The sequence below is a fragment of the Rana temporaria genome, chromosome 6 (genome assembly GCF_905171775.1).
Source record: "Rana temporaria chromosome 6, aRanTem1.1, whole genome shotgun sequence".
NCBI classification, from domain to species: Eukaryota; Metazoa; Chordata; class Amphibia; order Anura; family Ranidae; genus Rana; species Rana temporaria.
This window is the reverse complement of record NC_053494.1, coordinates 291,706-317,857: the sequence shown is the minus strand read 5'-3', so window position 1 is coordinate 317,857 and position 26,152 is coordinate 291,706. Positions and strand designations below refer to the sequence as shown.

Genomic DNA, 26,152 nt, shown 5'->3' with positions numbered 1-26,152 from the left:
GGAAGGAACACAGAACGGCACGAGAAGAGGGCGGAAGGAACACAGAACGCCACGAGAAGAGGGCGGAAGGAACACAGAACGGCACGAGAAGAGGGCGGAAGGAACACAGAACGGCACGAGAAGAGGGCGGAAGGAACACAGAACGGCACGAGAAGAGGGCGGAAGGAACACAGAACGCCACCAGAATAGGGCGGAAGGAACACAGAACGGCACGAGAAGAGGGCGGAAGGAACACAGAACGGCACGAGAAGAGGGCGGAAGGAACACAGAACGGCACGAGAAGAGGGCGGAAGGAACACAGAACGGCACGAGAAGAGGGCGGAAGGAACACAGAACGGCACGAGAAGAGGGCGGAAGGAACACAGAACGCCACCAGAAGAGGGCGGAAGGAACACAGAACGCCACCAGAAGAGGGCGGAAGGAACACAGAACGGCACGAGAAGAGGGCGGAAGGAACACAGAACGGCACCAGAAGAGGGCGGAAGGAACACAGAACGGCACGAGAAGAGGGCGGAAGGAACACAGAACGGCACGAGAAGAGGGCGGAAGGAACACAGAACGGCACCAGAAGAGGGCGGAAGGAACACAGAACGGCACGAGAAGAGGGCGGAAGGAACACAGAACGGCACGAGAAGAGGGCGGAAGGAACACAGAACGGCACGAGAAGAGGGCGGAAGGAACACAGAACGGCACGAGAAGAGGGCGGAAGGAACACAGAACGGCACGAGAAGAGGGCGGAAGGAACACAGAACGGCACGAGAAGAGGGCGGAAGGAACACAGAACGGCACGAGAAGAGGGCGGAAGGAACACAGAACGGCACGAGAAGAGGGCGGAAGGAACACAGAACGGCACGAGAAGAGGGCGGAAGGAACACAGAACGCCACCAGAATAGGGCGGAAGGAACACAGAACGCCACCAGAATAGGGCGGAAGGAACACAGAACGCCACCAGAATAGGGCGGAAGGAACACAGAACGGCACGAGAAGAGGGCGGAAGGAACACAGAACGGCACGAGAAGAGGGCGGAAGGAACACAGAACGGCACGAGAAGAGGGCGGAAGGAACACAGAACGGCACGAGAAGAGGGCGGAAGGAACACAGAACGGCACGAGAAGAGGGCGGAAGGAACACAGAACGGCACGAGAAGAGGGCGGAAGGAACACAGAACGGCACGAGAAGAGGGCGGAAGGCACACAGAACGGCACGAGAAGAGGGCGGAAGGAACACAGAACGCCACGAGAAGAGGGCGGAAGGAACACAGAACGGCACCAGAAGAGGGCGGAAGGAACACAGAACGGCACCAGAAGAGGACGGAAGGAACACAGAACGGCACCAGAAGCGGGCGGAAGGAACACAGAACGGCACGAGAAGCGGGCGGAAGGAACACAGAACGGCACCAGAAGAGGACGGAAGGAACACAGAACGGCACGAGAAGAGGGCGGAAGGAACACAGAACGGCACCAGAAGAGGGCGGAAGGAACACAGAACGGCACGAGAAGAGGGCGGAAGGAACACAGAACGGCACGAGAAGAGGGCGGAAGGAACACAGAACGGCACCAGAAGAGGGCGGAAGGAACACAGAACGGCACGAGAAGAGGGCGGAAGAAACACAGAACGGCACCAGAAGAGGGCGGAAGGAACACAGAACGGCACCAGAAGAGGGCGGAAGGAACACAGAACGGCACCAGAAGAGGGCGGAAGGAACACAGAACGGCACCAGAAGAGGGCGGAAGGAACACAGAACGGCACCAGAAGAGGGCGGAAGGAACACAGAACGGCACCAGAAGAGGGCGGAAGGAACACAGAACGGCACCAGAAGAGGGCGGAAGGAACACAGAACGGCACCAGAAGAGGGCGGAAGGAACACAGAACGGCACCAGAAGAGGGCGGAAGGAACACAGAACGGCACCAGAAGAGGGCGGAAGGAACACAGAACGGCACCAGAAGAGGGCGGAAGGAACACAGAACGGCACCAGAAGAGGACGGAAGGAACACAAAACGGCACCAGAAGCGGGCGGAAGGAACACAGAACGGCACCAGAAGCGGGCGGAAGGAACACAGAACGGCACGAGAAGCGGGTGGAAGGAACACAGAACGGCACCAGAAGAGGGCGGAAGGAACACAGAACGGCACGAGAAGAGGACGGAAGGAACACAGAACGGCACGAGAAGCGGGTGGAAGGAACACAGAACGGCACCAGAAGAGGACGGAAGGAACACAGAACGGCACGAGAAGAGGGCGGAAGGAACACAGAACGGCACCAGAAGAGGGCGGAAGGAACACAGAACGGCACCAGAAGAGGGCGGAAGGAACACAGAACGGCACCAGAAGAGGGGTCTTATCACCAGGTGTGGGACCCCATCTTATTGGGGTCCCGCACCTGGTGATAAGTGCTCCACCAGTGTCTTTTTGCGCTGATCCGGATGCGGAAGCAGCAAGGGAGCCGTTCCGCACTGTCCGAAAGGGTCCTGGTCCGCATCTTCTGACATGTCAGAGCAGGGGACATATGCCACAGCAAGACCCGAGTCTGAATCAGAGCCTCTCCCAGAAGATGGTGAAGGGGGGGGGGGGGGTCGTCTTTACCCCCTACACGCCCGCACACTGCATCCACCCTGGCAACATAGAAATTCCAGGATGACTGACAAGGTGTCCATAGGCACTGCAAGTGTATGGGCACCAGTTGTCACCACAAAGATTGCAGACACACTTGCCTGACCTCCATAGGGACCAAGGCAAGGCACACAAAAAATTCCACCCACCTAGCTGCTCCGACTGAGGGGCCTTCCCCCCCCCAGAGGGCTCACCGCACCAAACCAGGTAACTGCGCATCGCCGCCATCCGCTCTCCCCACATGCCTCTCTGGTATGGCTGCGGTGTCTTCCTGTGCCCAAGGTGTCCTGTGTTGTTCGCGCCGTCCAGAAGGACCGCTTCCACCGATAGAGACAAAAACTAGCTGGTGACTACAAGAAAATGGCCCCCAGGGCGCCCTTGCATAAAAAAAACACGCGGACTACAAGAAAATGGCCACCGCTCCACAGCATTGAAACCCAGGCCGGCCACCAGGAAATGGCGCCGGGGCGCCGCCGAAAACGTGGCTGAGAGAAAGAAGCAATGGCTGCGAAAACGCTGGGCCTCAGCACGGAGGCCCCCCCATGGCACCAGACAACCCCACACATGGAGAGCGGACCCAGACACCCAGCGCAGCTTCCCGCCAGGACACGGAGCCCCCCAGAGGACCCCCGGTCAGTACACAGCAGGCCCAGCTTCCACAGAGCATGGGGAGGAGGGAAGGACAGGGAGAGAAGAAAGGAAGGGCAGGAACCCCCTAATCGACCTCCCCGGGAATGCCCAGCTCGTTCCATCCTGCCAGAGCAGGGGACTGCTACTTACCCGTCCTGCGTGGACCAGCTGAAGGCATCCCAGACAGAACCAACGTCCACGCAGTTACGGCATGGCTGTCGGCCCGGCACACTGTGACACGGACATAGAGACTGGTCATATGTGTGCCCTGGAGTGTATAGCTCACCGGCCACCCCTGAAGCAACGGGGCATGTCGTGGACGGCCCTGCGCGTAGCTAAAGGCCGGCACACGCTCGATGGCTGAACATGGGGGGACTACAAGGATCGAGGATCCAGCCTGTCACCCAGTCGGCAGTTGATTGTAGATCTCAGGATCCAAAGTGCAGAAAAAAATAAAATAAAAAAAATCTTTAAAAATCCTAAAGGCCATATGGGCCAAAAAAGGGAGCCATGTTCTTCTCCCATGCTAGGCAGAAAAAAAAACTGAGGCTGCATGATGCAGGGAGAGGGGTTGTACCTAGAGGGACCGCCCCCAGGGCGGTACTGTACAGTTTAGATGTATGTTTAACTCTTAACATGCTTTTCTGCCTAGCCCTCTCCCGATAGAAGGCCAATACCCTAATGTCAAGAAAAAGATGCTGTGTCTGTCCATGAACGAAAGAGAAAACAAGTTTTTCCAGGACAGAGAACTGGACCAAGCATGCCGGTCATGTGTTTCCAAATCGGCATACTTGTTCCAGGACTACGGCTGATAGAAGTCAGGCAAGCAGTATTGTTCTTCCCTCCCCCGTCTCTTACCTAGTTTTCTGGCTCTTTTTGGGCGTCGGCTCCTCCCCCTGCCATCTCCGTCTAGAGATTCCTGAAGAAGCAATCTTGCTCGTAATGTGCAAATGCTGCCGGTCCGGATGAAGGCTCCCAGGCACAACGGGTCACAGGTTAGGCGTTGCAGAATACGAGTGGCTTGATCCGAGGGGCTGGGGTGGCAGGTGGCGTAGGTCAGAAGCCCCTTTAAAACTGGAGGTGAGACCAAAGAAGAGGAGGAATCTGTCAGCTGAGAGAAACGGGAAAGGAGAAGTAAGACTGGGAACTCGGGCCCATAAACTACTGAGGGTGCCGGGGATGGGGGCCCCAGAAGGGAGGGCGATGCAAAGATTTCTTTTATGGGTGACTGGCAGGACTGATCAGAAGGTAAAGGAAAGCAGAGATGGTCAGACGTTCTCTTCTGACTCCCTTTTCCTGGAGGAGAAATCATTGTCCTGGTGGGTTCCTCTCGGTTCTCCCGCTCCACGAGACATTCAGGAGGTAAGTCGTCCAGACTGGCGATGTAACCTTCTGATACCAGCCAAGATCTGCAAGAAAGAGAGACAGTCGGGTGAAAAGTTCCCTCTCCTTCGGTCAGCACAGATCTCATTCATACCATAGAACAGAGGAGGTCAGTGTTCGGGGATATGGGGGGGCATGGCTGGACACCCACATAAATATGAACACTGAGCTTAGCCAATGAGAGGAGAGTCGATGAAGGAGGAGCCACCACACGCTTCCCGGAGTCATTTGTCTGAGAGAAGAACAATGATGATCCAAAAGCCAATAAAGAGAACCTGAATGAAGTGTGAGCTCCTAGGTCCAATACTACTTGGCCTGCTATATACGGTCAGTGCTCCCCGTGTATGACCAATCAGGGAGTGATACTGACCGTAGGGCCGGATCCCATAGGTCCAGTACTGGGAGTCTGCTGGCAGGATTCAAAAACACAATCATAACCTTAAGAGGGGGAGGGGCAATTGTTTTTCACTGGCCAATCATCAGGCTGGGGGCGGCTCAGAGCCCTAACTTCAGCAGAAGGCATAAAAGTCACCCGTCTGGCAGGAAACTTTGGATCACAAAACTTGCTGAAAAGTCTATAAAGTTTTACTGCTGACAATTATCTTCTCACTTCCTGTCACAGTGACTACAAAGGAAGTGCAGGGAATCTCCACAATGGGGACAATACAACCCCTTACATATTCTCACACAGGAAGCAAGGAGAAATTTACCCCCCAGGGACACACAGATCTGACAGGGGTTCTAACCCTAACCACTCTATATTAAACATATCCTCATATCACTACAGTGCTGGAATCCCCCGATCTCCCCTAAGAACATTGGATGGTGAGCGATCGTCTCCTCACATCACTACAGTGCTGGAATCCCCCGATCTCCTGACAGATCTCCCCCAAGAACATTGGATGGTGAGCGATCGTCTCCTCATATCACTACAGTGCTGGAATCCCCCGATCTCCTGACAGATCTCCCCCAAGAACATTGGATGGTGAGCGATCGTCTCCTCCTCATCACTACAGTGCTGGAATCCCCCGATCTCCTGACAGATCTCTCCCAAGAACATTGGATGGTGAGCGATCGTCTCCTCCTCATATCACTACAGTGCTGGAATCCCCCGATCTCCTGACAGATCTCCCCCAAGAACATTGGATGGTGAGCGATCGTCTCCTCCTCACATCACTACAGTGCTGGAATCCCCGATCTCCTGACAGATCTCCCCCAAGAACATTGGATGGTGAGCGATCGTCTCCTCCTTATATCACTACAGTGCTGGAATCCCCCGATCTCCTGACAGATCTCCCCCAAGAACATTGGATGGTGAGCGATCGTCTCCTCATATCACTACAGTGCTGGAATCCCCCGATCTCCTGACAGATCTCCCCCAAGAACATTGGATGGTGAGCGATCGTCTCCTCCTCATATCACTACAGTGCTGGAATCCCCCGATCTCCTGACAGATCTCCCCCAAGAACATTGGATGGTGAGCGATCGTCTCCTCCTCATATCACTACAGTGCTGGAATCCCCCGATCTCCTGACAGATCTCCCCCAAGAACATTGGATGGTGAGCGATCGTCTCCTCCTCATATCACTACAGTGCTGGAATCCCCCGATCTCCTGACAGATCTCCCCCAAGAACATTGGATGGTGAGCGATCGTCTCCTCATATCACTACAGTGCTGGAATCCCCCGATCTCCTGACAGATCTCCCCCAAGAACATTGGATGGTGAGCGATCGTCTCCTCATATCACTACAGTGCTGGAATCCCCCGATCTCCTGACAGATCTCCCCCAAGAACATTGGATGGTGAGCGATCGTCTCCTCCTCATATCACTACAGTGCTGGAATCCCCCGATCTCCTGACAGATCTCCCCCAAGAACATTGGATGGTGAGCGATCGTCTCCTCCTCATATCACTACAGTGCTGGAATCCCCCGATCTCCTGACAGATCTCCCCCAAGAACATTGGATGGTGAGCGATCGTCTCCTCCTCATATCACTACAGTGCTGGAATCCCCCGATCTCCTGACAGATCTCCCCCAAGAACATTGGATGGTGAGCGATCGTCTCCTCCTCATATCACTACAGTGCTGGAATCCCCCGATCTCCTGACAGATCTCCCCCAAGAACATTGGATGGTGAGCGATCGTCTCCTCCTCATATCACTACAGTGCTGGAATCCCCCGATCTCCTGACAGATCTCCCCCAAGAACATTGGATGGTGAGCGATCGTCTCCTCCTCATATCACTACAGTGCTGGAATCCCCCGATCTCCTGACAGATCTCCCCCAAGAACATTGGATGGTGAGCGATCGTCTCCTCCTATCACTACAGTGCTGGAATCCCCCGATCTCCTGACAGATCTCCCCCCAAGAACATTGGATGGTGAGCGATCGTCTCCTCCTCATATCACTACAGTGCTGGAATCCCCCGATCTCCTGACAGATCTCCCCCAAGAACATTGGATGGTGAGCGATCGTCTCCTCCTCATATCACTACAGTGCTGGAATCCCCCGATCTCCTGACAGATCACCCCCCAAGAACATTGGATGGTGAGCGATCGTCTCCTCCTCATCACTACAGTGCTGGAATCCCCCGATCTCCTGACAGATCTCCCCCCAAGAACATTGGATGGTGAGCGATCGTCTCCTCCTCATATCACTACAGTGCTGGAATCCCCCGATCTCCTGACAGATCTCCCCCAAGAACATTGGATGGTGAGCGATCGTCTCCTCATATCACTACAGTGCTGGAATCCCCCGATCTCCTGACAGATCTCCCCCAAGAACATTGGATGGTGAGCGATCGTCTCCTCCTCATATCACTACAGTGCTGGAATCCCCCGATCTCCTGACAGATCTCCCCCAAGAACATTGGATGGTGAGCGATCGTCTCCTCATATCACTACAGTGCTGGAATCCCCCGATCTCCTGACAGATCTCCCCCAAGAACATTGGATGGTGAGCGATCGTCTCCTCCTCATATCACTACAGTGCTGGAATCCCCCGATCTCCTGACAGATCTCCCCCAAGAACATTGGATGGTGAGCGATCGTCTCCTCCTCATATCACTACAGTGCTGGAATCCCCCGATCTCCTGACAGATCTCCCCCAAGAACATTGGATGGTGAGCGATCGTCTCCTCCTCATATCACTACAGTGCTGGAATCCCCCGATCTCCTGACAGATCTCCCCCAAGAACATTGGATGGTGAGCGATCGTCTCCTCATATCACTACAGTGCTGGAATCCCCCGATCTCCTGACAGATCTCCCCCAAGAACATTGGATGGTGAGCGATCGTCTCCTCCTCATATCACTACAGTGCTGGAATCCCCCGATCTCCTGACAGATCTCCCCCAAGAACATTGGATGGTGAGCGATCGTCTCCTCCTCATATCACTACAGTGCTGGAATCCCCCGATCTCCTGACAGATCTCCCCCAAGAACATTGGATGGTGAGCGATCGTCTCCTCCTCATATCACTACAGTGCTGGAATCCCCCGATCTCCTGACAGATCTCCCCCAAGAACATTGGATGGTGAGCGATCGTCTCCTCCTCATATCACTACAGTGCTGGAATCCCCCGATCTCCTGACAGATCTCCCCCAAGAACATTGGATGGTGAGCGATCGTCTCCTCCTCATATCACTACAGTGCTGGAATCCCCCGATCTCCTGACAGATCTCCCCCAAGAACATTGGATGGTGAGCGATCGTCTCCTCCTCATATCACTACAGTGCTGGAATCCCCCGATCTCCTGACAGATCTCCCCCAAGAACATTGGATGGTGAGCGATCGTCTCCTCATATCACTACAGTGCTGGAATCCCCCGATCTCCTGACAGATCTCCCCCAAGAACATTGGATGGTGAGCGATCGTCTCCTCAGATCACTACAGTGCTGGAATCCCCCGATCTCCTGACAGATCTCCCCCAAGAACATTGGATGGTGAGCGATCGTCTCCTCATATCACTACAGTGCTGGAATCCCCCGATCTCCTGACAGATCTCCCCCAAGAACATTGGATGGTGAGCGATCGTCTCCTCCTCATATCACTACAGTGCTGGAATCCCCCGATCTCCTGACAGATCTCCCCCCAAGAACATTGGATGGTGAGCGATCGTCTCCTCATATCACTACAGTGCTGGAATCCCCCGATCTCCTGACAGATCTCCCCCAAGAACATTGGATGGGGAGCGATCGTCTCCTCATATCACTACAGTGCTGGAATCCCCCGATCTCCTGACAGATCTCCCCCAAGAACATTGGATGGTGAGCGATCGTCTCCTCCTCATATCACTACAGTGCTGGAATCCCCCGATCTCCTGACAGATCTCCCCCAAGAACATTGGATGGTGAGCGATCGTCTCCTCCTCATATCACTACAGTGCTGGAATCTCCCGATCTCCTGACAGATCTCCCCCCAAGAACATTGGATGGTGATCGATCGACTCCTCCTCATATCACTACAGTGCTGGAATCCCCCGATCTCCTGACAGATCTCCCCCAAGAACATTGGATGGTGAGCGATCGTCTCCTCATATCACTACAGTGCTGGAATCCCCCGATCTCCTGACAGATCTCCCCCAAGAACATTGGATGGTGAGCGATCGTCTCCTCCTCATATCACTACAGTGCTGGAATCCCCCGATCTCCTGACAGATCTCCCCCAAGAACATTGGATGGTGAGCGATCGTCTCCTCCTCATATCACTACAGTGCTGGAATCCCCCGATCTCCTGACAGATCTCCCCCCAAGAACATTGGATGGTGAGCGATCGTCTCCTCCTCATATCACTACAGTGCTGGAATCCCCCGATCTCCTGACAGATCTCCCCCCAAGAACATTGGATGGTGAGCGATCGTCTCCTCCTCATATCACTACAGTGCTGGAATCCCCCGATCTCCTGACAGATCTCCCCCAAGAACATTGGATGGTGAGCGATCGTCTCCTCCTCATATCACTACAGTGCTGGAATCCCCCGATCTCCTGACAGATCTCCCCCAAGAACATTGGATGGTGAGCGATCGTCTCCTCCTCATCACTACAGTGCTGGAATCCCCCGATCTCCTGACAGATCTCCCCCAAGAACATTGGATGGTGAGCGATCGTCTCCTCCTCATATCACTACAGTGCTGGAATCCCCCGATCTCCTGACAGATCTCCCCCAAGAACATTGGATGGTGAGCGATCGTCTCCTCCTCATATCACTACAGTGCTGGAATCCCCCGATCTCCTGACAGATCCCCCCCAAGAACATTGGATGGTGAGCGATCGTCTCCTCCTCATATCACTACAGTGCTGGAATCCCCCGATCTCCTGACAGATCTCCCCCAAGAACATTGGATGGTGAGCGATCGTCTCCTCCTCATATCACTACAGTGCTGGAATCCCCCGATCTCCTGACAGATCTCCCCCCAAGAACATTGGATGGTGAGCGATCGTCTCCTCCTCATATCACTACAGTGCTGGAATCCCCCGATCTCCTGACAGATCTCCCCCAAGAACATTGGATGGTGAGCGATCGTCTCCTCCTCATATCACTACAGTGCTGGAATCCCCCGATCTCCTGACAGATCTCCCCCAAGAACATTGGATGGTGAGCGATCGTCTCCTCCTCATATCACTACAGTGCTGGAATCCCCCGATCTCCTGACAGATCTCCCCCAAGAACATTGGATGGTGAGCGATCGTCTCCTCCTCATATCACTACAGTGCTGGAATCCCCCGATCTCCTGACAGATCTCCCCCCAAGAACATTGGATGGTGAGCGATCGTCTCCTCCTATCACTACAGTGCTGGAATCCCCCGATCTCCTGACAGATCTCCCCCAAGAACATTGGATGGTGAGCGATCGTCTCCTCATATCACTACAGTGCTGGAATCCCCCGATCTCCTGACAGATCTCCCCCAAGAACATTGGATGGTGAGCGATCGTCTCCTCCTCATATCACTACAGTGCTGGAATCCCCCGATCTCCTGACAGATCTCCCCCAAGAACATTGGATGGTGAGCGATCGTCTCCTCCTCATATCACTACAGTGCTGGAATCCCCCGATCTCCTGACAGATCTCCCCCAAGAACATTGGATGGTGAGCGATCGTCTCCTCCTCATATCACTACAGTGCTGGAATCCCCCGATCTCCTGACAGATCTCCCCCAAGAACATTGGATGGTGAGCGATCGTCTCCTCATATCACTACAGTGCTGGAATCCCCCGATCTCCTGACAGATCTCCCCCCAAGAACATTGGATGGTGAGCGATCGTCTCCTCCTCATATCACTACAGTGCTGGAATCCCCCGATCTCCTGACAGATCTCCCCCAAGAACATTGGGTGGTGAGCGATCGTCTCCTCATATCACTACAGTGCTGGAATCCCCCGATCTCCTGACAGATCTCCCCCAAGAACATTGGATGGTGAGCGATCGTCTCCTCCTCATATCACTACAGTGCTGGAATCCCCCGATCTCCTGACAGATCTCCCCCCAAGAACATTGGATGGTGAGCGATCGTCTCCTCCTCATCACTACAGTGCTGGAATCCCCCGATCTCCTGACAGATCTCCCCCAAGAACATTGGATGGTGAGCGATCGTCTCCTCCTCATATCACTACAGTGCTGGAATCCCCCGATCTCCTGACAGATCTCCCCCCAAGAACATTGGATGGTGAGCGATCGTCTCCTCCTCATATCACTACAGTGCTGGAATCCCCCGATCTCCTGACAGATCTCTCCCAAGAACATTGGATGGTGAGCGATCGTCTCCTCATATCACTACAGTGCTGGAATCCCCCGATCTCCTGACAGATCTCCCCCAAGAACATTGGATGGTGAGCGATCGTCTCCTCATATCACTACAGTGCTGGAATCCCCCGATCTCCTGACAGATCTCCCCCCAAGAACATTGGATGGTGAGCGATCGTCTCCTCCTCATATCACTACAGTGCTGGAATCCCCCGATCTCCTGACAGATCTCCCCCCAAGAACATTGGATGGTGAGCGATCGTCTCCTCCTCATATCACTACAGTGCTGGAATCCCCCGATCTCCTGACAGATCTCCCCCAAGAACATTGGATGGTGAGCGATCGTCTCCTCCTCATATCACTACAGTGCTGGAATCCCCCGATCTCCTGACAGATCTCCCCCAAGAACATTGGATGGTGAGCGATCGTCTCCTCCTCATATCACTACAGTGCTGGAATCTCCCGATCTCCTGACAGATCTCCCCCAAGAACATTGGATGGTGAGCGATCGTCTCCTCATATCACTACAGTGCTGGAATCCCCCGATCTCCTGACAGATCTCCCCCAAGAACATTGGATGGTGAGCGATCGTCTCCTCATATCACTACAGTGCTGGAATCCCCCGATCTCCTGACAGATCTCTCCCAAGAACATTGGATGGTGAGCGATCGTCTCCTCCTCATATCACTACAGTGCTGGAATCCCCCGATCTCCTGACCGATCTCCCCCCAAGAACATTGGATGGTGAGCGATCGTCTCCTCCTCATCACTACAGTGCTGGAATCCCCCGATCTCCTGACAGATCTCCCCCAAGAACATTGGATGGTGAGCGATCGTCTCCTCCTCATATCACTACAGTGCTGGAATCCCCCGATCTCCTGACAGATCTCCCCCAAGAACATTGGATGGTGAGCGATCGTCTCCTCCTCAGATCACTACAGTGCTGGAATCCCCCGATCTCCTGACAGATCTCCCCCAAGAACATTGGATGGTGAGCGATCGTCTCCTCCTCATATCACTACAGTGCTGGAATCCCCCGATCTCCTGACAGATCTCCCCCAAGAACATTGGATGGTGAGCGAACGTCTCCTCCTCATCACTACAGTGCTGGAATCCCCCGATCTCCTGACAGATCTCCCCCAAGAACATTGGATGGTGAGCGATCGTCTCCTCATATCACTACAGTGCTGGAATCCCCCGATCTCCTGACAGATCTCCCCCCAAGAACACTGGATGGTGAGCGATCGTCTCCTCCTCATATCACTACAGTGCTGGAATCCCCCGATCTCCTGACAGATCTCCCCCAAGAACATTGGATGGTGAGCGATCGTCTCCTCCTCATATCACTACAGTGCTGGAATCCCCCGATCTCCTGACAGATCTCCCCCAAGAACATTGGATGGTGAGCGATCGTCTCCTCATATCACTACAGTGCTGGAATCCCCCGATCTCCTGACAGATCTCCCCCAAGAACATTGGATGGTGAGCGATCGTCTCCTCCTCATATCACTACAGTGCTGGAATCCCCCGATCTCCTGACAGATCTCCCCCCAAGAACATTGGATGGTGAGCGATCGTCTCCTCCTCATATCACTACAGTGCTGGAATCCCCCGATCTCCTGACAGATCTCCCCCAAGAACATTGGATGGTGAGCGATCGTCTCCTCATATCACTACAGTGCTGGAATCCCCCGATCTCCTGACAGATCTCCCCCAAGAACATTGGATGGTGAGCGATCGTCTCCTCCTCATATCACTACAGTGCTGGAATCCCCCGATCTCCTGACAGATCTCCCCCAAGAACATTGGATGGTGAGCGATCGTCTCCTCCTATCACTACAGTGCTGGAATCCCCCGATCTCCTGACAGATCTCCCCCCAAGAACATTGGATGGTGAGCGATCGTCTCCTCCTCATATCACTACAGTGCTGGAATCCCCCGATCTCCTGACAGATCTCCCCCCAAGAACATTGGATGGTGAGCGATCGTCTCCTCATATCACTACAGTGCTGGAATCCCCCGATCTCCTGACAGATCTCCCCCAAGAACATTGGATGGTGAGCGATCGTCTCCTCATATCACTACAGTGCTGGAATCCCCCGATCTCCTGACAGATCTCCCCCCAAGAACATTGGATGGTGAGCGATCGTCTCCTCATATCACTACAGTGCTGGAATCCCCCGATCTCCTGACAGATCTCCCCCAAGAACATTGGATGGTGAGCGATCGTCTCCTCATATCACTACAGTGCTGGAATCCCCCGATCTCCTGACAGATCTCCCCCAAGAACATTGGATGGTGAGCGATCGTCTCCTCATATCACTACAGTGCTGGAATCCCCCGATCTCCTGACAGATCTCCCCCCAAGAACATTGGATGGTGAGCGATCGTCTCCTCCTCATATCACTACAGTGCTGGAATCCCCCGCTCTCCTGACAGATCTCCCCCCAAGAACATTGGATGGTGAGCGATCGTCTCCTCCTCATATCACTACAGTGCTGGAATCCCCCGATCTCCTGACAGATCTCCCCCCAAGAACATTGGATGGTGAGCGATCGTCTCCTCCTCATATCACTACAGTGCTGGAATCCCCCGATCTCCTGACAGATCTCCCCCCAAGAACATTGGATGGTGAGCGATCGTCTCCTCCTCATCACTACAGTGCTGGAATCCCCCGATCTCCTGACAGATCTCCCCCCAAGAACATTGGATGGTGAGCGATCGTCTCCCTCCTCATATCACTACAGTGCTGGAATCCCCCGATCTCCTGACAGATCTCCCCCAAGAACATTGGATGGTGAGCGATCGTCTCCTCCTCATATCACTACAGTGCTGGAATCCCCCGATCTCCTGACAGATCTCCCCCAAGAACATTGGATGGTGAGCGATCGTCTCCTCATATCACTACAGTGCTGGAATCCCCCGATCTCCTGACAGATCTCCCCCCAAGAACATTGGATGGTGAGCGATCGTCTCCTCATATCACTACAGTGCTGGAATCCCCCGATCTCCTGACAGATCTCCCCCCAAGAACATTGGATGGTGAGCGATCGTCTCCTCCTCATATCACTACAGTGCTGGAATCCCCCGATCTCCTGACAGATCTCCCCCAAGAACATTGGATGGTGAGCGATCGTCTCCTCCTCATATCACTACAGTGCTGGAATCTCCCGATCTCCTGACAGATCTCCCCCAAGAACATTGGATGGTGAGCGATCGTCTCCTCCTCAGATCACTACAGTGCTGGAATCCCCCGATCTCCTGACAGATCTCCCCCAAGAACATTGGATGGTGAGCGATCGTCTCCTCATATCACTACAGTGCTGGAATCCCCCGATCTCCTGACAGATCTCCCCCCAAGAACATTGGATGGTGAGCGATCGTCTCCTCATATCACTACAGTGCTGGAATCCCCCGATCTCCTGACAGATCTCCCCCAAGAACATTGGATGGTGAGCGATCGTCTCCTCCTCATATCACTACAGTGCTGGAATCCCCCGATCTCCTGACAGATCTCCCCCAAGAACATTGGATGGTGAGCGATCGTCTCCTCATATCACTACAGTGCTGGAATCCCCCGATCTCCTGACAGATCTCCCCCCAAGAACATTGGATGGTGAGCGATCGTCTCCTCATATCACTACAGTGCTGGAATCCCCCGATCTCCTGACAGATCTCCCCCAAGAACATTGGATGGTGAGCGATCGTCTCCTCATATCACTACAGTGCTGGAATCCCCCGATCTCCTGACAGATCTCCCCCCAAGAACATTGGATGGTGAGCGATCGTCTCCTCCTCATATCACTACAGTGCTGGAATCCCCCGATCTCCCCCAAGAACATTGGATGGTGAGCGATCGTCTCCTCCTCATATCACTACAGTGCTGGAATCCCCCGATCTCCTGACAGATCTCCCCCCAAGAACATTGGATGGTGAGCGATCGTCTCCTCCTCATCACTACAGTGCTGGAATCCCCCGATCTCCTGACAGATCTCCCCCCAAGAACATTGGATGGTGAGCGATCGTCTCCCTCCTCATATCACTACAGTGCTGGAATCCCCCGATCTCCTGACAGATCTCCCCCAAGAACATTGGATGGTGAGCGATCGTCTCCTCCTCATATCACTACAGTGCTGGAATCCCCCGATCTCCTGACAGATCTCCCCCAAGAACATTGGATGGTGAGCGATCGTCTCCTCCTCATCACTACAGTGCTGGAATCCCCCGATCTCCTGACAGATCTCCCCCAAGAACATTGGATGGTGAGCGATCGTCTCCTCATATCACTACAGTGCTGGAATCCCCCGATCTCCTGACAGATCTCCCCCAAGAACATTGGATGGTGAGCGATCGTCTCCTCCTCATATCACTACAGTGCTGGAATCCCCCGATCTCCTGACAGATCTCCCCCAAGAACATTGGATGGTGAGCGATCGTCTCCTCATATCACTACAGTGCTGGAATCCCCCGATCTCCTGACAGATCTCCCCCAAGAACATTGGATGGTGAGCGATCGTCTCCTCATATCACTACAGTGCTGGAATCCCCCGATCTCCTGACAGATCTCCCCCAAGAACATTGGATGGTGAGCGATCGTCTCCTCATATCACTACAGTGCTGGAATCCCCCGATCTCCTGACAGATCTCCCCCCAAGAACATTGGATGGTGAGCGATCGTCTCCTCCTCATATCACTACAGTGCTGGAATCCCCCGATCTCCTGACAGATCTCCCCCAAGAACATTGGATGGTGAGCGATCGTCTCCTCATATCACTACAGTGCTGGAATCCCCCGATCTCCTGACAGATCTCCCCCAAGAACATTGGATGGTGAGCGATCGTCTCCTCCTCATATCACTACAGTGCTGGAATCCCCCGATCTCCTGACAGATCTCCCCCCAAGAACATTGGATGGTGAGCGATCGTCTCCTCATATCACTACAGTGCTGGAATCCCCCGATCTCCTGACAGATCTCCCCCCAAGAACATTGGATGGTGAGCGATCGTCTCCTCATATCACTACAGTGCTGGAATCCCCCGATCTCCTGACAGATCTCCCCCAAGAACATTGGATGGTGAGCGATCGTCTCCTCCTCACATCACTACAGTGCTGGAATCCCCCGATCTCCTGACAGATCTCCCCCAAGAACATTGGATGGTGAGCGATCGTCTCCTCCTCATCACTACAGTGCTGGAATCCCCCGATCTCCTGACAGATCTCCCCCAAGAACATTGGATGGTGAGCGATCGTCTCCTCATATCACTACAGTGCTGGAATCCCCCGATCTCCTGACAGATCTCCCCCAAGAACATTGGATGGTGAGCGATCGTCTCCTCCTCATATCACTACAGTGCTGGAATCCCCCGATCTCCTGACAGATCTCCCCCAAGAACATTGGATGGTGAGCGATCGTCTCCTCCTCATCACTACAGTGCTGGAATCCCCCGATCTCCTGACAGATCTCCCCCAAGAACATTGGATGGTGAGCGATCGTCTCCTCATATCACTACAGTGCTGGAATCCCCCGATCTCCTGACAGATCTCCCCCAAGAACATTGGATGGTGAGCGATCGTCTCCTCCTCATCACTACAGTGCTGGAATCCCCCGATCTCCTGACAGATCTCCCCCAAGAACATTGGATGGTGAGCGATCGTCTCCTCATATCACTACAGTGCTGGAATCCCCCGATCTCCTGACAGATCTCCCCCAAGAACATTGGATGGTGAGCGAACGTCTCCTCCTCATATCACTACAGTGCTGGAATCCCCCGATCTCCTGACAGATCTCCCCCAAGAACATTGGATGGTGAGCGATCGTCTCCTCCTCATATCACTACAGTGCTGGAATCCCCCGATCTCCTGACAGATCTCCCCCCAAGAACATTGGATGGTGAGCGATCGTCTCCTCATATCACTACAGTGCTGGAATCCCCCGATCTCCTGACAGATCTCCCCCAAGAACATTGGATGGTGAGCGATCGTCTCCTCCTCATATCACTACAGTGCTGGAATCCCCCGATCTCCTGACAGATCTCCCCCCAAGAACATTGGATGGTGAGCGATCGTCTCCTCCTCATATCACTACAGTGCTGGAATCCCCCGATCTCCTGACAGATCTCTCCCAAGAACATTGGATGGTGAGCGATCGTCTCCTCATATCACTACAGTGCTGGAATCCCCCGATCTCCTGACAGATCTCCCCCAAGAACATTGGATGGTGAGCGATCGTCTCCTCATATCACTACAGTGCTGGAATCCCCCGATCTCCTGACAGATCTCCCCCCAAGAACATTGGATGGTGAGCGATCGTCTCCTCCTCATATCACTACAGTGCTGGAATCCCCCGATCTCCTGACAGATCTCCCCCCAAGAACATTGGATGGTGAGCGATCGTCTCCTCCTCATATCACTACAGTGCTGGAATCCCCCGATCTCCTGACAGATCTCCCCCCAAGAACATTGGATGGTGAGCGATCGTCTCCTCCTCATATCACTACAGTGCTGGAATCCCCCGATCTCCTGACAGATCTCCCCCAAGAACATTGGATGGTGAGCGATCGTCTCCTCCTCATATCACTACAGTGCTGGAATCCCCCGATCTCCTGACAGATCTCCCCCAAGAACATTGGATGGTGAGCGATCGTCTCCTCCTATCACTACAGTGCTGGAATCCCCCGATCTCCTGACAGATCTCCCCCAAGAACATTGGATGGTGAGCGATCGTCTCCTCATATCACTACAGTGCTGGAATCCCCCGATCTCCTGACAGATCTCTCCCAAGAACATTGGATGGTGAGCGATCGTCTCCTCCTCATATCACTACAGTGCTGGAATCCCCCGATCTCCTGACCGATCTCCCCCCAAGAACATTGGATGGTGAGCGATCGTCTCCTCCTCATCACTACAGTGCTGGAATCCCCCGATCTCCTGACAGATCTCCCCCAAGAACATTGGATGGTGAGCGATCGTCTCCTCCTCATATCACTACAGTGCTGGAATCCCCCGATCTCCTGACAGATCTCCCCCAAGAACATTGGATGGTGAGCGATCGTCTCCTCCTCAGATCACTACAGTGCTGGAATCCCCCGATCTCCTGACAGATCTCCCCCAAGAACATTGGATGGTGAGCGATCGTCTCCTCCTCATATCACTACAGTGCTGGAATCCCCCGATCTCCTGACAGATCTCCCCCAAGAACATTGGATGGTGAGCGAACGTCTCCTCCTCATCACTACAGTGCTGGAATCCCCCGATCTCCTGACAGATCTCCCCCCAAGAACATTGGATGGTGAGCGATCGTCTCCTCATATCACTACAGTGCTGGAATCCCCCGATCTCCTGACAGATCTCCCCCCAAGAACATTGGATGGTGAGCGATCGTCTCCTCCTCATATCACTACAGTGCTGGAATCCCCCGATCTCCTGACAGATCTCCCCCAAGAACATTGGATGGTGAGCGATCGTCTCCTCCTCATATCACTACAGTGCTAGAATCCCCCGATCTCCTGACAGATCTCCCCCAAGAACATTGGATGGTGAGCGATCGTCTCCTCATATCACTACAGTGCTGGAATCCCCCGATCTCCTGACAGATCTCCCCCAAGAACATTGGATGGTGAGCGATCGTCTCCTCCTCATATCACTACAGTGCTGGAATCCCCCGATCTCCTGACAGATCTCCCCCAAGAACATTGGATGGTGAGCGATCGTCTCCTCCTCATATCACTACAGTGCTGGAATCCCCCGATCTCCTGACAGATCTCCCCCCAAGAACATTGGATGGTGAGCGATCGTCTCCTCATATCACTACAGTGCTGGAATCCCCCGATCTCCTGACAGATCTCCCCCCAAGAACATTGGATGGTGAGCGATCGTCTCCTCCTCATATCACTACAGTGCTGGAATCCCCCGATCTCCTGACAGATCTCCCCCCAAGAACATTGGATGGTGAGCGATCGTCTCCTCATATCACTACAGTGCTGGAATCCCCCGATCTCCTGACAGATCTCCCCCAAGAACATTGGATGGTGAGCGATCGTCTCCTCCTATCACTACAGTGCTGGCATCCCCCGATCTCCTGACAGATCTCCCCCCAAGAACATTGGATGGTGAGCGATCGTCTCCTCCTCATATCACTACAGTGCTGGAATCCCCCGATCTCCTGACAGATCTCCCCCAAGAACATTGGATGGTGAGCGATCGTCTCCTCATATCACTACAGTGCTGGAATCCCCCGATCTCCTGACAGATCTCCCCCCAAGAACATTGGATGGTGAGCGATCGTCTCCTCCTCATATCACTACAGTGCTGGAATCCCCCGATCTCCTGACAGATCTCCCCCAAGAACATTGGATGGTGAGCGATCGTCTCCTCCTCATATCACTACAGTGCTGGAATCCCCCGATCTCCTGACAGATCTCCCCCCAAGAACATTGGATGGTGAGCGATCGTCTCCTCCTCATATCACTACAGTGCTGGAATCCCCCGATCTCCTGACAGATCTCCCCCAAGAACATTGGATGGTGAGCGATCGTCTCCTCCTCAGATCACTACAGTGCTGGAATCCCCCGATCTCCTGACAGATCTCCCCCAAGAACATTGGATGGTGAGCGATCGTCTCCTCCTCAGATCACTACAGTGCTGGAATCTCCCGATCTCCTGACAGATCTCCCCCAAGAACATTGGATGGTGAGCGATCGTCTCCTCCTCAGATCACTACAGTGCTGGAATCCCCCGATCTCCTGACAGATCTCCCCCAAGAACATTGGATGGTGAGCGATCGTCTCCTCATATCACTACAGTGCTGGAATCCCCCGATCTCCTGACAGATCTCCCCCAAGAACATTGGATGGTGAGCGATCGTCTCCTCATATCACTACAGTGCTGGAATCCCCCGATCTCCTGACAGATCTCCCCCAAGAACATTGGATGGTGAGCGATCGTCTCCTCCTCATCACTACAGTGCTGGAATCCCCCGATCTCCTGACAGATCTCCCCCAAGAACATTGGATGGTGAGCGATCGTCTCCTCCTATCACTACAGTGCTGGAATCCCCCGATCTCCTGACAGATCTCCCCCAAGAACATTGGATGGTGAGCGATCGTCTCCTCCTCATATCACTACAGTGCTGGAATCCCCCGATCTCCTGACAGATCTCCCCCCAAGAACATTGGATGGTGAGCGATCGTCTCCTCATATCACTACAGTGCTGGAATCCCCCGATCTCCTGACAGATCTCCCCCAAGAACATTGGATGGTGAGCGATCGTCTCCTCATATCACTACAGTGCTGGAATCCCCCGATCTCCTGACAGATCTCCCCCAAGAACATTGGATGGTGAGCGATCGTCTCCTCCTCATATCACTACAGTGCTGGAATCCCCCGATCTCCTGACAGATCTCCCCCCAAGAACATTGGATGGTGAGCGATCGTCTCCTCCTCATATCACTACAGTGCTGGAATCCCCCGATCTCCTGACAGATCTCTCCCAAGAACATTGGATGGTGAGCGATCGTCTCCTCATATCACTACAGTGCTGGAATCCCCCGATCTCCTGACAGATCTCCCCCAAGAACATTGGATGGTGAGCGATCGTCTCCTCATATCACTACAGTGCTGGAATCCCCCGATCTCCTGACAGATCTCCCCCAAGAACATTGGATGGTGAGCGATCGTCTCCTCCTCTCACTACAGTGCTGGAATCCCCCGATCTCCTGACAGATCTCCCCCCAAGAACATTGGATGGTGAGCGATCGTCTCCTCCTCATATCACTACAGTGCTGGAATCCCCCGATCTCCTGACAGATCTCCCCCCAAGAACATTGGATGGTGAGCGATCGTCTCCTCCTCATATCACTACAGTGCTGGAATCCCCCGATCTCCTGACAGATCTCCCCCAAGAACATTGGATGGTGAGCGATCGTCTCCTCCTCATATCACTACAGTGCTGGAATCCCCCGATCTCCTGACAGATCTCCCCCAAGAACATTGGATGGTGAGCGATCGTCTCCTCCTCATATCACTACAGTGCTGGAATCCCCCGATCTCCTGACAGATCTCCCCCAAGAACATTGGATGGTGAGCGATCGTCTCCTCATATCACTACAGTGCTGGAATCCCCCGATCTCCTGACAGATCTCCCCCAAGAACATTGGATGGTGAGCGATCGTCTCCTCATATCACTACAGTGCTGGAATCCCCCGATCTCCTGACAGATCTCTCCCAAGAACATTGGATGGTGAGCGATCGTCTCCTCCTCATATCACTACAGTGCTGGAATCCCCCGATCTCCTGACCGATCTCCCCCCAAGAACATTGGATGGTGAGCGATCGTCTCCTCCTCATCACTACAGTGCTGGAATCCCCCGATCTCCTGACAGATCTCCCCCAAGAACATTGGATGGTGAGCGATCGTCTCCTCCTCATATCACTACAGTGCTGGAATCCCCCGATCTCCTGACAGATCTCCCCCAAGAACATTGGATGGTGAGCGATCGTCTCCTCCTCAGATCACTACAGTGCTGGAATCCCCCGATCTCCTGACAGATCTCCCCCAAGAACATTGGATGGTGAGCGATCGTCTCCTCCTCATATCACTACAGTGCTGGAATCCCCCGATCTCCTGACAGATCTCCCCCAAGAACATTGGATGGTGAGCGAACGTCTCCTCCTCATCACTACAGTGCTGGAATCCCCCGATCTCCTGACAGATCTCCCCCCAAGAACATTGGATGGTGAGCGATCGTCTCCTCATATCACTACAGTGCTGGAATCCCCCGATCTCCTGACAGATCTCCCCCCAAGAACATTGGATGGTGAGCGATCGTCTCCTCCTCATATCACTACAGTGCTGGAATCCCCCGATCTCCTGACAGATCTCCCCCAAGAACATTGGATGGTGAGCGATCGTCTCCTCCTCATATCACTACAGTGCTAGAATCCCCCGATCTCCTGACAGATCTCCCCCAAGAACATTGGATGGTGAGCGATCGTCTCCTCATATCACTACAGTGCTGGAATCCCCCGATCTCCTGACAGATCTCCCCCAAGAACATTGGATGGTGAGCGATCGTCTCCTCCTCATATCACTACAGTGCTGGAATCCCCCGATCTCCTGACAGATCTCCCCCAAGAACATTGGATGGTGAGCGATCGTCTCCTCCTCATATCACTACAGTGCTGGAATCCCCCGATCTCCTGACAGATCTCCCCCCAAGAACATTGGATGGTGAGCGATCGTCTCCTCCTCATATCACTACAGTGCTGGAATCCCCCGATCTCCTGACAGATCTCCCCCAAGAACATTGGATGGTGAGCGATCGTCTCCTCATATCACTACAGTGCTGGAATCCCCCGATCTCCTGACAGATCTCCCCCAAGAACATTGGATGGTGAGCGATCGTCTCCTCCTCATATCACTACAGTGCTGGAATCCCCCGATCTCCTGACAGATCTCCCCCAAGAACATTGGATGGTGAGCGATCGTCTCCTCCTCATATCACTACAGTGCTGGAATCCCCCGATCTCCTGACAGATCTCCCCCCAAGAACATTGGATGGTGAGCGATCGTCTCCTCCTCATATCACTACAGTGCTGGAATCCCCCGATCTCCTGACAGATCTCCCCCAAGAACATTGGATGGTGAGCGATCGTCTCCTCATATCACTACAGTGCTGGAATCCCCCGATCTCCTGACAGCTCTCCCCCCAAGAACATTGGATGGTGAGCGATCGTCTCCTCCTCATATCACTACAGTGCTGGAATCCCCCGATCTCCTGACAGATCTCCCCCAAGAACATTGGATGGTGAGCGATCGTCTCCTCCTCATATCACTACAGTGCTGGAATCCCCCGATCTCCTGACAGATCTCCCCCAAGAACATTGGATGGTGAGCGATCGTCTCCTCCTCATATCACTACAGTGCTGGAATCTCCCGATCTCCTGACAGATCTCCCCCAAGAACATTGGATGGTGAGCGATCGTCTCCTCCTCAGATCACTACAGTGCTGGAATCCCCCGATCTCCTGACAGATCTCCCCCAAGAACATTGGATGGTGAGCGATCGTCTCCTCATATCACTACAGTGCTGGAATCCCCTGATCTCCTGACAGATCTCCCCCCAAGAACATTGGATGGTGAGCGATCGTCTCCTCATATCACTACAGTGCTGGAATCCCCCGATCTCCTGACAGATCTCCCCCCAAGAACATTGGATGGTGAGCGATCGTCTCCTCATATCACTACAGTGCTGGAATCCCCCGATCTCCTGACAGATCTCCCCCAAGAACATTGGATGGTGAGCGATCGTCTCCTCATATCACTACAGTGCTGGAATCCCCCGATCTCCTGACAGATCTCCCCCCAAGAACATTGGATGGTGAGCGATCGTCTCCTCCTCATATCACTACAGTGCTGGAATCCCCCGATCTCCCCCAAGAACATTGGATGGTGAGCGATCGTCTCCTCCTCATATCACTACAGTGCTGGAATCCCCCGATCTCCTGACCGATCTCCCCCCAAGAACATTGGATGGTGAGCGATCGTCTCCTCCTCATATCACTACAGTGCTGGAATCCCCCGATCTCCTGACAGATCTCCCCCCAAGAACATTGGATGGTGAGCGATCGTCTCCTCCTCATCACTACAGTGCTGGAATCCCCCGATCTCCTGACAGATCTCCCCCAAGAACATTGGATGGTGAGCGATCGTCTCCCTCCTCATATCACTACAGTGCTGGAATCCCCCGATCTCCTGACAGATCTCCCCCAAGAACATTGGATGGTGAGCGATCGTCTCCTCCTCATATCACTACAGTGCTGGAATCCCCCGATCTCCTGACAGATCTCCCCCAAGAACATTGGATGGTGAGCGATCGTCTCCTCCTCATCACTACAGTGCTGGAATCCCCCGATCTCCTGACAGATCTCCCCCAAGAACATTGGATGGTGAGCGATCGTCTCCTCATATCACTACAGTGCTGGAATCCCCCGATCTCCTGACAGATCTCCCCCCAAGAACATTGGATGGTGAGCGATCGTCTCCTCCTCATCACTACAGTGCTGGAATCCCCCGATCTCCTGACAGATCTCCCCCCAAGAACATTGGATGGTGAGCGATCGTCTCCTCCTCATCACTACAGTGCTGGAATCCCCCGATCTCCTGACAGATCTCCCCCAAGAACATTGGATGGTGAGCGATCGTCTCCTCCTCATATCACTACAGTGCTGGAATCCCCCGATCTCCTGACAGATCTCCCCCAAGAACATTGGATGGTGAGCGATCGTCTCCTCATATCACTACAGTGCTGGAATCCCCCGATCTCCTGACAGATCTCCCCCAAGAACATTGGATGGTGAGCGATCGTCTCCTCATATCACTACAGTGCTGGAATCCCCCGATCTCCTGACAGATCTCCCCCCAAGAACATTGGATGGTGAGCGATCGTCTCCTCCTCATATCACTACAGTGCTGGAATCTCCCGATCTCCTGACAGATCTCCCCCAAGAACATTGGATGGTGAGCGATCGTCTCCTCATATCACTACAGTGCTGGAATCCCCCGATCTCCTGACAGATCTCCCCCCAAGAACATTGGATGGTGAGCGATCGTCTCCTCCTCATATCACTACAGTGCTGGAATCCCCCGATCTCCTGACAGATCTCCCCCAAGAACATTGGATGGTGAGCGATCGTCTCCTCCTCATATCACTACAGTGCTGGAATCCCCCGATCTCCTGACAGATCTCCCCCAAGAACATTGGATGGTGAGCGATCGTCTCCTCCTCATATCACTACAGTGCTGGAATCTCCCGATCTCCTGACAGATCTCCCCCAAGAACATTGGATGGTGAGCGATCGTCTCCTCCTCAGATCACTACAGTGCTGGAATCCCCCGATCTCCTGACAGATCTCCCCCAAGAACATTGGATGGTGAGCGATCGTCTCCTCATATCACTACAGTGCTGGAATCCCCCGATCTCCTGACAGATCTCCCCCCAAGAACATTGGATGGTGAGCGATCGTCTCCTCATATCACTACAGTGCTGGAATCCCCCGATCTCCTGACAGATCTCCCCCCAAGAACATTGGATGGTGAGCGATCGTCTCCTCATATCACTACAGTGCTGGAATCCCCCGATCTCCTGACAGATCTCCCCCAAGAACATTGGATGGTGAGCGATCGTCTCCTCATATCACTACAGTGCTGGAATCCCCCGATCTCCTGACAGATCTCCCCCAAGAACATTGGATGGTGAGCGATCGTCTCCTCCTCATCACTACAGTGCTGGAATCCCCCGATCTCCTGACAGATCTCTCCCAAGAACATTGGATGGTGAGCGATCGTCTCCTCCTCATATCACTACAGTGCTGAAATCCCCCGATCTCCTGACAGATCTCCCCCAAGAACATTGGATGGTGAGCGATCGTCTCCTCCTCATATCACTACAGTGCTGGAATCCCCCGATCTCCTGACAGATCTCCCCCCAAGAACATTGGATGGTGAGCGATCGTCTCCTCCTCATATCACTACAGTGCTGGAATCCCCCGATCTCCCCCAAGAACATTGGATGGTGAGCGATCGTCTCCCTCCTCATATCACTACAGTGCTGGAATCCCCCGATCTCCTGACAGATCTCCCCCAAGAACATTGGATGGTGAGCGATCGTCTCCTCCTCATATCACTACAGTGCTGGAATCCCCCGATCTCCTGACCGATCTCCCCCCAAGAACATTGGATGGTGAGCGATCGTCTCCTCCTCATATCACTACAGTGCTGGAATCCCCCGATC

At 53.8% G+C, this 26,152-nt stretch overlaps 1 protein-coding gene across 1 annotated transcript in view; it reads right to left on the bottom strand.

Annotated features, from left to right (window-relative positions):
- ARMC5 (armadillo repeat containing 5) overlaps positions 1-26,152 on the bottom strand; it is a 58,603-nt gene that overhangs the window by 14,642 nt on the left and 17,809 nt on the right. Inside the window, exon 5 of the mRNA XM_040355805.1 lies at positions 4,099-4,649. Within this exon, the coding sequence (XP_040211739.1) occupies positions 4,099-4,649 (551 nt within the window). The remainder of the gene's footprint in view (positions 1-4,098; positions 4,650-26,152) is intronic.